General features: G+C 34.1%; 1 protein-coding gene across 1 annotated transcript; it reads left to right on the top strand.

Moving 5' to 3' along the window:
* Positions 1 to 2,428: 2,428 nt before the first annotated feature.
* On the top strand, positions 2,429 to 4,395 carry LOC122277569 (cytochrome P450 77A1). The gene has a single exon (XM_043087599.1). The coding sequence runs from the start codon at positions 2,480 to 2,482 to the stop codon at positions 4,010 to 4,012; it is 1,533 nt and encodes a 510-aa protein (XP_042943533.1). The 5' UTR covers positions 2,429 to 2,479; the 3' UTR covers positions 4,013 to 4,395.
* Positions 4,396 to 14,761: the final 10,366 nt, after the last annotated feature.

Raw genomic sequence — 14,761 nt, forward strand, 5'->3', positions numbered from 1 at the left:
AGATTTTTACGAGGTTCTTAAAATTAATAGAAATTTCACAATTAAATTTCTAGCGGCTGTTACAAAATATGACTAACAATATGACTTGGGCAGCACATATGATCATATCGGCTCACTTTGTCTAATAATGACATTAATAGAATGACTTTGATATCGATTATATTTAAGGATAATCATTCAAACAATTCTAAACTGCAATCAACGAAACAGATGATCACTGGCTCACGCCCCGAATCGAATCAGCTAGCAATATTCATAAATATCTCTGTGTTGGCCGCATGAAACGTTATAAACTCTCAAGAAATATAAATTAATGACAGGCTAGGGGCGCAATTTGCACAAAATGTAATTTAAACGATATTTCTCATCACTTTTTTGTGTACATATATAGTTCTGCTTGAATGGCAGAATGCATCTAAAGGTACAGTGTGCAAGCAAAATAGACAAATTTCCACCATTACTTGTGTCCACTATAAAAAAAAACAGGCAATTGTGATCAATTTATAATAACGAAAAGAATATTAGCAACTAAAATTAGTTGCTAATATTCTTTTCGTTGTTATAAATTGGTCGCAATTGCCTATTTTTCTTGTAGTGGCCTTTCCACAAATTGTATGCACGTAGAAGTCATTAAATGTTACAAATCAATGCTTCCTTTGGGTCCTGACATCATTTTTAATATTTGTATCTGCAAAGATATAAATTATATTCATGATTTATTTATGTTCGAGATCGGACCTTGGAAGGATGGATGGATATGAAACTTGACGATGATGAAATTAAGTTCAGAATTATTGAGTTAAAACTATTTTTTTAATAAAACATAATGCATTCATTAATAATAATGGACATTACAGTTTTGACTTAAAACATATATTACAAGTTAACTATAATATTAATAACTTCATAGTACATAACTGTGACTGATATGGTCGGTCTAGTCCATATTATAAATTTCTATAAACTACCATCTGAGAGACAATACAATTCTATCTAATATAAAGTTAACAACCACATACTCTGTCTAAAATAGAGTAGAGGACATATTTTATCGACAAAAGTCTAAAAGACACATTCTATAAATAAAAATTCAAGAAATTATGTATTTTTTTCTAAAATAAAAAATAAAATAAAAATTAAAAATACATGAAAAAATGAATTACATTTTAAAAAAATATAAATCTATATTTTTAATCTTAAAGAAAAAAAATTACAAATAAAATAATTGTGAAGGTAGGTGAAAGTCATATACCAATCTGCTCATGCGCCACTCTAAAAATATGACGGTCGGTGAGGTTTAAAATAACCGAGAGTGAATTCAAAAATACCGTGCGTGATGACAAAAAAACATCTTAACAGTGACACATAGTTTTCATGCACCCATTTTAGACTACGCGTGTGGTTCACATGTAGTGTCGTTCGGTAAAACTTTTCGTTTGTCTGAAAAATAAATGGCTTAAGAAACTTTAACTAAAAAAGAAAAGAAAAGAAGAAAATTAGACGAGAGGGAGGAGGGAAGAAAGAAGAAAATAAGAGTTAAAATTACGAGATTTGTTATATATAAGTATAATTACGTATTAATTTGTATATTAATATTGATTTATTTATGTTTAAAATTTAAATTAATATTATTTTTAATAAAATTTATTTTTTAATTAATTATATTATATTAATATATAAATTAATATATAATTATACTTGTAAATATATTTTCACTCAAATTATTTGTGTCAATACAAGGTGTACGACGTTATTTATTAATATCGTGACTCCGCCATTAATATTCTACACCTCAGTAGGTATGAGAATATTTCTCACTTTTTTTTCTTCTTTCTATATATATTTTACCCACCTAGCTCTTAATAGGCCCGCTACGCTATAATTGAATCTCAACCACAACCAACCCCACCTCGAGCCACCTGTCCGGCCATCTCCATTCTTAGTTCTTCACGGCCCCATAAATATGGATCAAAACATTTCTTTCTTTTCTGAATTTTAGAAGAGGATTGTTACATGTGTTTACATTTTTATTTATAAAATTTATTTTATCAATCCTTTTAAAATAATTTTAAATTTTATAATTTTTAATATATTAATAATTGATATGTTAAGAAATAAATTTTTTATAAATTTTTTTAAATACATTTAGCATTCTCGATTCCAAAACTCTGTGAAGTTTCCATCACAACATGAGTTCGCAAAAAAAAAAAAAAAAAAAAAAACAAAGATCTAAATAATCGTGTACAGCAACGCAATCTCAGCATCAAACAGTCCCATAAATGACTGGTGCATATTTGATTTCAAAGTAATCAATGCATCTGATTTAAAATTCAATACGACAAGCTGTTTTCGTACACCAAACTCATTCACACACAACCACCCAGCCCACTTCTCCCTGATCTATATAATACTATCCCTCCCTTCGCCACCTTATTCTATATACCAGATCATTAACTTCCTCCTTTTCTCTCCTCTAAGAATGGAGTTCTTGGATCTCTTTGTCATCTTCTTAGGTCTAATCTTTCTCCGTTTCTGGTGGACGTACTGGTCCGTCACTGGTGGTGGGTCCAAAAACCTACCGCCCGGCCCGCCGGGCTGGCCGATTCTGGGTAACCTCGGCCAAGTCGTCCTCCAACGCCGTCCATTCATCTTTGTCGTGCGTGATTTACGTGAGAAATATGGCCCAATCTTCACCATGCAAATGGGCCAACGCACGCTCGTGATAGTCACCAGCTCCGAGCTCATCCACGAAGCCCTAGTACAGAGAGGCCCGGAATTTGCCAGCAGGCCGGCTGACTCGCCGATCCGTCTATTTTTCAGCGTCGGTAAATGCGCCATCAACTCTGCCGAGTATGGGCCTCTCTGGAGGACATTACGCAGAAATTTCGTGACCGAGCTAATAAACCCGATGAGAATAAAGCAGTGCAGTTGGATAAGGAAATGGGCGCTCGAAAACCACGAGAAAAGGCTCCAGAGAGAGGCTTCAGAGCAAGGCTTCGTGGAGGTGATGAGCAACTGCAGGCTCACCATATGCAGCGTCCTAATATGTCTTTGCTTTGGCGCGAAAATCTCCGAAGATGAGATTAAAAAAATCGAAAGCATACTAAAGGAAGTAATGTTGGTGACCCTACCAAAGCTTCCGGACTTCTTGCCCGTGTTCACTCCGTTGTTCCGCAAGCACCTGAAATACGCTAAAGAGCTGAGAAAGAAACAGCTGGAGTGTTTGGTTCCACTGGTAAGGAGGAGAAGGGCTTTCGTGAAGAGTGGTGGAAAACCTAGTGGTGATGGTGGCCCGGAGATGGCAAGCCCCATTGGAGCTGCCTATATAGACTCGCTTTTTGATTTGGAAGTGCCGGGTCGAGGCAAGTTAGGAGAAGAAGAGCTTGTGACGTTGTGCTCTGAAGCAATCAATGCCGGGACAGACACCAGCGCTACGACTGCGGAGTGGGCGCTGCTTCGCTTGGTTCTGAACCAAAAGATACAAGAGAAGCTATACGAGGAAATAGTTGAACATGTTGGGAGAGACGGGGTGGTAACCGAGAGTGACGTAGAGAAGATGAGTTATCTCGGGGCAGTGGTCAAAGAAACGTTCAGGCGGCACCCACCGAGCCATTTCGTGCTATCGCACGCGGCGACAAAGGAGACCAAGCTCGGCGGTTACACGATCCCGGCGGACGCGAGCGTGGAATTCTACACAGCATGGCTGACAGAGGATCCGAGTATGTGGAAAGATCCGGACGAGTTTCGACCGGAGAGGTTCTTAGACGGTGATGGGGTTGACGTGGACGTGACCGGAACGAGGGGCGTGAGGATGGTGCCATTCGGTGCAGGGAGGAGGATTTGTCCGGCGATGACGCTGGGTACGCTGCATGTGAATCTGCTGCTGGCTAGGATGGTGCATGCTTTCAAGTGGCTGCCTGTTCCCGGAGCCCCACCCGACCCGACAGAAACTTTTGCTTTTACTGTGGTGATGAAGGACCCTCTCAAGGCTATGATCTTGCCTAGGGTGTGAAAGGTTAATTAAGCTTGCATTTTAGCTGCTATTGTTTGATATAGGATAATGTTGTTTGGTGGCCATGGCCAGACCAGGGTTTAGTGCTAGCGCCTGGCCCTCTAATTAGCATCTTGTGTGCATGAATAAGCTTTTCGGAATTAAGCTAGTCGTGGGCATGCATTTACTTAGCCAAAAATTAAGAAAGAGATCGACTAGACTAGCTAGTTAATTATTGCTTCTCTCTCTCTCTCTCTATAAATGAGATCAGGAAGGGAAAAGAGCATTAATATTGAGTGTTTGTCCCTAAAATTACCACTATACACTGTAGATCGAAGTTTATTATTAGCTCATTTCAAGATCGATCATAATTACAAATGCATGGTATGCTTTTGTGGAGACTATATTATATATATATATATTTATGCATGCACGTACCTTAATTTTCTTGTTGGTCTACCAAATGTTAGGTGAGGATCCTGAGTTAATTGTCGGTGTAATTGGGAATCGTACGTACAACGTCGACATTCTGATCAGAAAGATTTAATTAATGTGTTCATTATATCATGGGTTCTTGCTCGTTCGTTCGTTGAAGAATACAAAAAAGTCTCGTATAATTGGGTTTAATTTCTGGACGAGGCGATTGATCTTCAGTGCTTCACCACTCGTCTCAAAAGAAACAGCGCTGGAGAAATACTTTTCCGCATGCATTAGTTGTACTGTTGCCTTAAGATTATAACGAGTAATATAATATATAATTATTTTTATATATTTTTTGATATATTTTATTGATGTGATTGGTTGAGTATTAAAAAAATATATATAATATAGTTGAAAGAACTTTTTAGAAATGAAAAGTACTACATGCATGGCCGTCCATATATAAATATATATTGTTGCGCTTCTGGCTTATCTAAAATCACACAAGATAATATTTAAATAATTCAGCAAATTGGTTACGTTTACTAGAATCTTTTTTACTGAGTTTATACTAGATTATAACACTCAATAAATTCTCTCACGTCCTCTCTTTCTCTCTGTTTTTTCTTCACTCCATTTACATATTAGAACTAGTTTTCCTAAACAAGTTGCTAACAATCAGCTATAATTGATGGTTAATCTCCAGTTGTAGCAGCTTTAGTTGAAAATTAATATATATGTGCAAGTTTCAACATTTGGTGTTGTAGGGCGGTACATGTGTAGCAACTGTGTAATCTATGCATTCACATTTAGGGTGGTTTTTAACAATTACTCTATCCATCAAGTGTGCTATACCTTGCTGTTTACAAATTGATTCATTTTTTAAATGAATACACCTCACTCTTTGACATGAGAGACTTCCACTATTGAATGTGCTCAAATGCAATATCTAACTTTTATTAGATCAAAACATCCATGACTTCACACTGCCACATGCCAAAGTTGCTAGTTCTATCGAACTTTTCAACTTTAAACTTAGCATTTGACACTGTGAACCGACGCCTAGAGCTATTGGCATTTCCAGAATTCCTATCTCTTCCAGATCATTCAATTTGAATTTAGAAAATTTAGACAAAATTTTTTAAAATTCTAACCATACGGATGAGTCTAGAATGATTCAAATAGTTAGAAAGTACTATTTTATCGTTGAAATCGGATTACAAATAGCTTAAATTAAGCTTAAAATGGATCTAGAAAAACAAACGGTTCTGATCATCCGGCGCGTGAGATACACGCGCTACATCAGATGTTTGTGTCGCGTCTTACACGCGCTGAGTGCCTCTAGGGCACGTGGGCATGTGAGTCACGCATCTTCAACCTCTGGCGACGCGTGGGAGAGTGGTTCAGTTGTCTTCAACCTCCAGCCGCGAGTGAGTCGCGTGGACTCACTCTCCGGCTTCTTGGAGTGCGTGTGAGCTCTTCTGACATTCGTTTTCAATTCCGTTTGTGGCAACGGATTTGTCTTGACGCGAGAAACACTCTGGAGTTGTCAAAAGTTGATTTCGATCAACTTAATTTCTAGACAGCGTAAACCAAAGCTCTAATACTAATTGTTGTGCTTCTGGCCTGTCCAAAATCACACAAGCGGATATTTAAGTAGTTCAGCAAATTGCTTACGTCTACTGTAGCCTCTTTTACTGAGTTTGCACGAGATTACAACATTCAATAAATTCTCTCACGTCCTCTCTTTCTCTCTATTTTTCCCTCACTCAATTTACATATCAGAACTCTTCTACTTATAGGATAAGTTCTCCTAAATAAGTTGCCAACAATCAACCGTAATTGATGGCTAACTTCCAGCTGCAGCAGCTTTAGTTGAAAATCAACATATATGTACAAGTTTCAACATTCGATGTTGTAAGACGGTGCATGTGCAGCAACTATGTAATTTATGCATTCACACTTAGGGAGGTTTTTAACATACATATATATATATATATATATGTAGCCACGGATATAGGCCAACGTGTTTTCTCACTTACGGCCTCTATAAACAAAACAAAACAAAACAAAACAAAAAAAGAAAGGAAAAAGTAAAAAACATGTTGAGTGCACAAATTGGCATTAATCCCCTCCAATCAACCAAGCAAACTAGAAGTTAAAACCATAAAAGGAACCGCGGTGGCAGCTTCGATCCATGGATGGATGTACGCGGCCTTCTTCCATGCATGTGAATGGCCGCGTGAAAGCAATCATATTTGCATGTTTTTGGATAAGCCTTTTGGATATATTTGCATGCATATTAATTAATGCTTTGTTTCAAATAGGATTGAGAAGACAATTTATAAGCATCATGATATATAGCTATCTATGATATAGAATGATCATGTATCAATATATATGTACGTATATAATACGTATATATTTGAAGCTGATCGATCATCCATTCATGTATTTTAACATGACCAAATGATCATTCGTTACGCATGCACGGACGATCGAGACGGGTTTGGAACTTGGGAAGGCCGACCGAGTTTTATATATACTTCTTGATCAGCACTTTTTTGGTAAGTTATCATAAGTATATACTCTTTGATCGCGACATGAAATCACTATCAAACTAACGTAATTGTGAAATGATAATTGCTAATTAAGGTGCAGGCCGCAGGTCTTGTCGATCTCATGCCTATTGAGTTATTGATGATATAGGTATAAAAATAATTTGGGATCGATGCACGCGCGCGCGGTGGCCGTTCGAAGGCTATTAATTCCACCAACCATCACAAAATGCTTTTATTACACCCTTGCACGCTTACACCCACCCCGATTCTAATTAAATAGGCCGATCACCTGGTCAATTAATTATCTGAATGAATGGCTATTACTTATGGCGCGATTTGCATTTATTGGGCTACGTTTAAATGATAAGTTGAATCGAGCTAAACTTAATTTTTTTTTAATGAATAATAATAAATTGAGATGGTAAAATAAATTTTATAAAATTTATTTAAAATAAATTTATATATATTTAAATATTAAGATGAGTTTAATATTATTTATAAAAAATTAAAATATATTATAAATTTTACGTATAAATAGGTATAAATAGATATTAAATTGATATAAATTTAATAATTTAAAAATTACATATTTAAACGTTAAATTCTATTTAAAATTAAACTGAATTAAATTCATCTTAGTACAATCTAACAATTAAACAGGACCTTAATCTGTCTCGATCATTATTAATTTCGATGAGAATTCAAACTGATCGGCTAAATCATTATAAATGATTATAGAAAAGTACTAAAGACGTACAGTTATTATATAAAAAAATTATAAATTAACGTTACTTTACTTAATTAATTATTAAATTTATTTTATAATAAAAATAATTATATAAATTTATAAATTTATTATATTCTTACGCTATCTCTACCTAAGTAAAATATTTTACACGTGGATGGGAATCCTCTTACAAGTGAGAAGTTCTCGAACAAGCTACTGAAACTAGATAGCTGCCTAGAGCACTGTACATAAAGAACACGTAATAAATTAAAGGCTCCCGTAATTATTTCCCTCAGGAATAGACCCCAGCTGTGCTTTGTTCTTTATAAATTTTGCATGTTCATAGAGCACAGTACTGGATCGGCTTCATCTGCCTATTTAATACCAGCAAGGGAAACTAATATTGCTCACTGCTGCAGCTGTTTGTAGAGAAGTACCACTCTATTACAGTTACAAAAAATCTCATAAATATAAATTTACATAATTTTAAATAATTTGTTTGATCTATTTTATAATAAAAATAATTTTATAATCTAATCATCATATAACACATTAAATCATATTAATTATTATGAATTTTTTTTATAACTAAAGTATCTCTCAAATTTAAAATAGAGATACTATTTTACTACAGTTGCATGCTTAACATATAATTATCAATATGCCGTAGGGGGAAAAAGTACATGTACTTGGAAAAAAACCTATTTGGAGTATGGTCTTTTAATGGTCGCACAGTACCACACACCCTTCCGTGGCGAACCCGATTTAAGAGACACGTACGTCACGGATCATTAGGGACAAAGAAGGATCTAATATACATCTCCCACACCTCAGTCTACTTGGTTCTTCCCCAAATCTCCTTTACTTGCTCTTAGCCGGTTAGCCCTATAACCCCATTGAAGGGAGAAGACCCGTTTGAAAAATCCTCCTCACCGTCATCTCTGGGAATCTCATCAGAGGAGGCCACGATGATTTATGATCTTTTCTCAAAGTTTGCTTTTGCTGGAAGCGTTTTTGTACGGTGTAAGGCTTCGGGATTGCAGTGGCGCTATGTGATGAGATAAAATAGAATATTTTATTAAAAATTAAATAAAATATTATTTTAATATAATTTTTTAATATTAATTTTATTTTCTGATTTAAACAAATTGAATTGTTTATTATTTTATATAGAGATTTGAAAAAGTTATAATAATTAGGATAGAGTATCGACCAGTCTGGATCGGATAAACCGACTAGATCGGACTGGACTGAATTGGTTGGTCCGATCTGCTCTAAAAATGGAAGGATCGAATTCATTCTATCCGGCTCGCATTTCAGGGATTTTTCTTTCCGGATCGGATCGAATGAAAAAATTAAAAAAAAAATATATTATTTATATAAATAATTATATAAATTAATTATATATATCATAATATCACATAAATATTATATTCTTTAATATATAACTATAATATATAGTATTAGTATATATTAATAATTGTATAATTTATTATGTAATTCTTATTAAATAAGTCACTTAATTTTAATTTAGTATTTTAAATAATTTTTTTATTAATCAATTTTTTTTTTTTAAAAGGGTTGGACTGACTGGACCGGACTGGTCCTTAGGGATGTCCGGTCCAAAAAAATGATAGATCAAAATTTTTTGTTCATATCAAAACTAGATCAAATCAGATCATAGATTTTTTTTAATAATAATGAGATGAGATGAAATAAATTAAGTTTGGATAAACAAACGTGGCCTTAACATGCATACCAATCTGATATGGCAGGACCATGCATGGATTGAATTTGTCAGAGATCTAGTGGACGCAGTTGAAAACCAAAAAGAAATGTAGGTTTGAATAATGGAGAGGCTAAGGCAAATGGCACGTTGGGTAGGTGAAGTAATTTATGGTAGAAGTTAATGTTACAAGTCTATAATAGGTTATGCAATTAATGGCTTGTCATACAGTACATATTTTACCCAACAACGGCTTGTAAATAAAAAAAACACATTTTTTTTTGAGTGACAAGAATGGAAAGGTATATATTTTCCATCCGATAACTAATTAACAAAACATTTTACATTTACACAAAATATATACTACTATTAAAACTAATACATTGCATTTTTAAATTAGCCAAAAGATGTAATTAATATCATCATGTAGTACTCTCCATGAAATTTGAGATGAGATGAAATAGTTTTAGTTGAAAGTTGAATAAAATATTATTTGAATACTATTTTTTAATATTATTAATATTTTGAGATTTGAAAAAGTTAAATTGAGATTTGAAAAAATTGAATTTTTTTTTTATAGTTTGTGTGAAAATTTAAAAAAAATTTGTAAATAATAAGATGAGATGGTTTCTCAATCTATACAACCCCTAAATATTTCACATAACATCATGTTCTTACTTAATATGGAACAGTACGTATATGCTTTAGTTCTTATCCATAAATATCACTACTCACTAGCAGTCTAGCACCATTCCCATCACTTCCCAGCAATTTGGTTCACACAAAGGCGCACGCCATCGCGTATATATTCATGATCCCTCGATTGTTTTGCTGAGAAATAACTCTTACATTGTCTATAGATAAAGTCTTAGATATGTTTATAAACTATGTGTAAATCTTTCTTGTTGAACGGTTTTATGATATGAATTAGATTCATAAATGTTTTCATGGTATCAGAGCCAGCCACAGGGCGAATGGCGGCCCACACTACTTATTCTGTGACAAAGATCAGTAAAAATACTGGCCTGCACATGAGGGAGAGTGTTAAGGAAGAAATCTCACATTACTTGTGGACAAGATCTTAGATATGTTTATAAACTATGTGCAAACCTCTTTTGTTGAACTAATTTTATGATATGAGTTGAGCTTATAAATTTCTTCATTTATGGGAGAGGAAAAAAAAAAAAAACTACGTAAGTAATCGTTATGGAGAGGCGATAAGTTTTTCTAAAAGTTAAATAAAAAATTGTTGTTACAAGAGGATTGAGAATTATATGGTGATTCTATTTCGAAGAAAAGTAGCACTCCCAACTAGGCCTGTGCATGTAGGGTCTAGGCCTGATTCGTCCGAACAACCTGTTGAAGACGAGTCGTCGGGTCAAAATATGCACATTGGGTTGAAACAAAGTTGAACCCGTCGAAACCAACTAAACACGATTTTATTCCTAATATTTCTTGACCCAACACCCAACAGAAGGAAGAAAGACGGAGAAGAGTTAAGAGGACAGTAATTATAAACGAAGAGGAGAAGAAGGTTGAAGAGCTACTTCAAGCAGCGTAGGACGAGTTGCTTCTTAAGCTTGATCTCTCTTGACTCCCACATGTCTCCTGCGTACCTCTCGACTACCTCCACACCGATCTCGAGCATTGTTTCCAATCCCTCAAATCCCAACCATCCCTCCCTATATCTCTGTCTCAATCCCAGAAATTGACTCTATCAGTTGCTTCTGCTGGTGCGGAGGATGAGGAATTGAAGGCCGTTTTGGGTGATGAGCTCTTTACTAGATTCGTTACTTTCAAGGGTTTTTTGTTTTCGTCATCGTCTTCTTCATCTTCTACCAACGTTATTTCTGTAATTTTGTGGGTCCCATATCATCATATGATGACGATGAAAAGGAGAAGTTGATTCGGTGGGCCAAGGATGCAGCTCGTCTCAACCCTTCTCCTCCGTCTGATGAAGACGACAATAAAGAAGAGGATGACCGTGAGCATCAAAAGGTACATCAACGGAAATAAGAATATTAATCATATTTGAAATAAATAATGGATTCAAGATGGCATTCATGAAAAGTTTGATGTTTAACATGATGATATACCAAATATAAATTTGTGGGTTACTGTGTTTTTGGTGCAATATTGTTTTCCAGGAATGTGACTGTCGAACTTTGGGTCCATTTCTTCTTCCACATAAGAAGTGTTGTTTTGTTTTTGAAAAGTGGGTTTCGTTCGTACTCTGGAATGCTATCTGTGCTTATGTTTCTCTTTGGTCTAAAAAATGAACCATAAATTTTTTGGTATTTTTTTTATGTGCAGTAGTAGACTCTTTTTTTTTTTAATCTTCTTCAGTATTATTTATTTATTTATTTATGGTTAGAAATCTTCCCTTTTAATGTATTACAGTCTATTTGTAATGTAAATGGTGAAGAAGAAATTAAACAAAATGCTAGAAGTGAGAAAATGGATGCACAGTTGGTGTTTTGATGAAAGTCCTCAAATGATTAAACGAAGGGCAGTGATTCTGGGGGAAAAAATAATAATAATAAAAAATTCGTTAATTTTGACCCGACCCAGGTCGAGTTAGCTTTTAGTGACAATTCTTGCGGGCAAAGTTGGGTCGGGCCAAAACAGTAGTTGGGTAGGCCAATGTGCAGGCCTACTCCCAACCATGCATTAGAATATCCTAGCATAAGTAACGAATTAACAACATTATATTAAAATTAAGGACATTTACTAGATGTTGTCACTGCAGCCATGCAACACATATACGTCATAATGTCTTGAATGATCTCTCTTATTTACAAAAGAGTAATGTTAAATATAGTTATAAAGTGTGTAAGTTTCTCACACTTTCTTTAGAGAAAATTAAAGTATGGTCCATTATTAAAAGAATAACTTTTTCATATGAGTCTCAGATTTACATACTTTTTTCAAAGAGAATGTATGGAACTTGCATACTCTAAAACTTGTATACTTTTAGAGTATACTTTTTTCACATGAGTCTGAGATTCGATCCCCAAAAAAAGCAGCACTCCCAACCATGCATTAGAATATCCTAGCATGAGGAATGAATTAACAACATTATATTAAAATTAAGGACATTTACTAGATGTTGTCACTGCGGCCATTCAACACATATACGTCATAATGTCTTGAATAATCTCTCTTATTTACAAAAGAGTAATGTTAAATATAGTTATAGAATGTATAAATTTCTCACACTTTCTTTAAAGAAAATTAAAGTAGAGTCTATTATTAAAAGAATAACTTTTTTCATATGAGTCTCAGATTTACATACTTTTTTCAAAGAGAATGTACAGAACTTGCATGTTCTAAAACTGCAAATATCATTTCTTTTTTCAAAATCTATAAAAAGTGTCATCTTATACACAATCTTGCCAGCTAGTCAAGCAATATTATGAGAAGTATTTCTATTTCAAACATTTTACATCCAATACCATTTTCTCTCGTACACAATCTTGCTAGGCAGTCAAACTCCCGCAGTATTATGAGAAGTATTTCTATTTCAAACATTTTACCTCCAACACCATTTTCTTCTGATCTCACAACCCCGGTAATGGACTAATCTTCTTATAACTCCCTTGTTCATTAAAGCGATCCCATCATCTATCCAAATTTTTAATCATGGATTTCTCATCTTGCTTTAAAAAAGAGAGGGCAAGTATTGGTGTTCATGTGAACTTCCCCGACAAAACTATAGTTGTCTCCATGCAGTGGAGAAAATATTTGATCGCTTATGTGAGAGAGAGGGAGAGATTACATCTGAAAGATAATTCGATAAAGAGAAATGATATATACAAGTTTTAAATGTATAAATTTTATGTAAACCTTTTATAAAAATGTGGACTCCACTATGAACTTTTTCTTGATGAGACCCATATTTTTACAAAAAATTTATATAATATTTGTATATTTAAAGTTGATACCTTACATTTGATTAAAAAAACATGCAATGAATGAAAAGATAAGAAATAACCCAAAGCTGCGCTCCTTGAACTTGTTTGGTAGTGAAGGCTAACTTGTCGAGGAGCAAGCCCTGCCCTGGAATTTAATGGGGCTCTCAACTTAGGAGTTCATTTTTCCTGTTGGTTTGTTACCCTTGAAGGCCCAAACCTTAGGTAGGCACAGATATCGATCATATGTTGTAGACAGCCGATCGGGCCTAGCTCAGTGAATCAAACTCGTGTTGTATCTTTCAGCCCATTCTTGTTTTCTTATTGGGACCTCTTGTGTCTGTACTTTTCACCACGTACGTTTCAATTTTGTGATTTATTTTTAACTCAGTCATCTATAGCAATGTGAACGGTTTAGTCCTATTATTAGAATATTTTGGATACCAATGTACTCCATCAACTATATTTTATGCAGGGTGGGCATTTAGATGCATATCCTACCTCTTTTTGTGTTTTTGATCATCCATCTTTGCCTCGGTGGTCTTTTTCAAAGCACATTTTGATAATCTTTCTCATAATAATTACTTGGAAAGAATGAGCCAATTCCAAAAACGATACCAATCACCCAATTTAGTAGGAAATTAAGATATGGTTTATAGGAATAATTTTATTTCAAGAGTGTAAACCTATCTATGGATTAGGATATCTAGATTCGCATTCGAATTTATAATATCGTCTGAATATCTATCTAATTAATACATGTTACGACGCATATAAAATCCGGATACCTATCCCGCATTTTTCAAACTCTAGACAGGATCAAACAAAATAAATCAGTACCAATGCATTACCTTATTCTGTTTACGGCAGTATGGACTTCATGAGGTACTGACTACTAGGGAACATGAAATGTATGGAGAAAAGCGTGTTTAGTGCTTTATGGCGCGGCTTTTACGATAATTAGTCATAAGACTTGTGTGATTAACACAGAGCAAAAGTTATTTATTGAGAATAGGAAAATGATAATTTATAATTTTATAATTATAATTTTATAATCTTCCAGTCCGATAATTTTATAATTATGTTTTAAATGAAGATTAGTTTTATAAAATAATTTATGAAAATAACATTATTTTATATAAATATTTTTATTTTAAAATATAGTTATATGAAAGAAATTCATAAGAGTTGACTTAAACAGTAAATGTCTTAAATTTGGAAATATGCTCTCCCAATCTAAAGTTTAAATCTTTTTAAATGTAAATAATTTCTAAAATTATCCGACTGGAAGATTTTCTATTTAAATTATCCGCTATACAGTTACAAAAAATTCGGCAATTGCCGAGAGGGACTATACATCTCCATATTAGTTGAGAAATTTCTAGGCACCGATGTCAATAAGAAAATAATTGTAAAAATAATAGT

Source organism: Carya illinoinensis, chromosome 9 (assembly GCF_018687715.1).
Source record: "Carya illinoinensis cultivar Pawnee chromosome 9, C.illinoinensisPawnee_v1, whole genome shotgun sequence".
Lineage (NCBI taxonomy): Eukaryota > Viridiplantae > Streptophyta > Magnoliopsida > Fagales > Juglandaceae > Carya > Carya illinoinensis.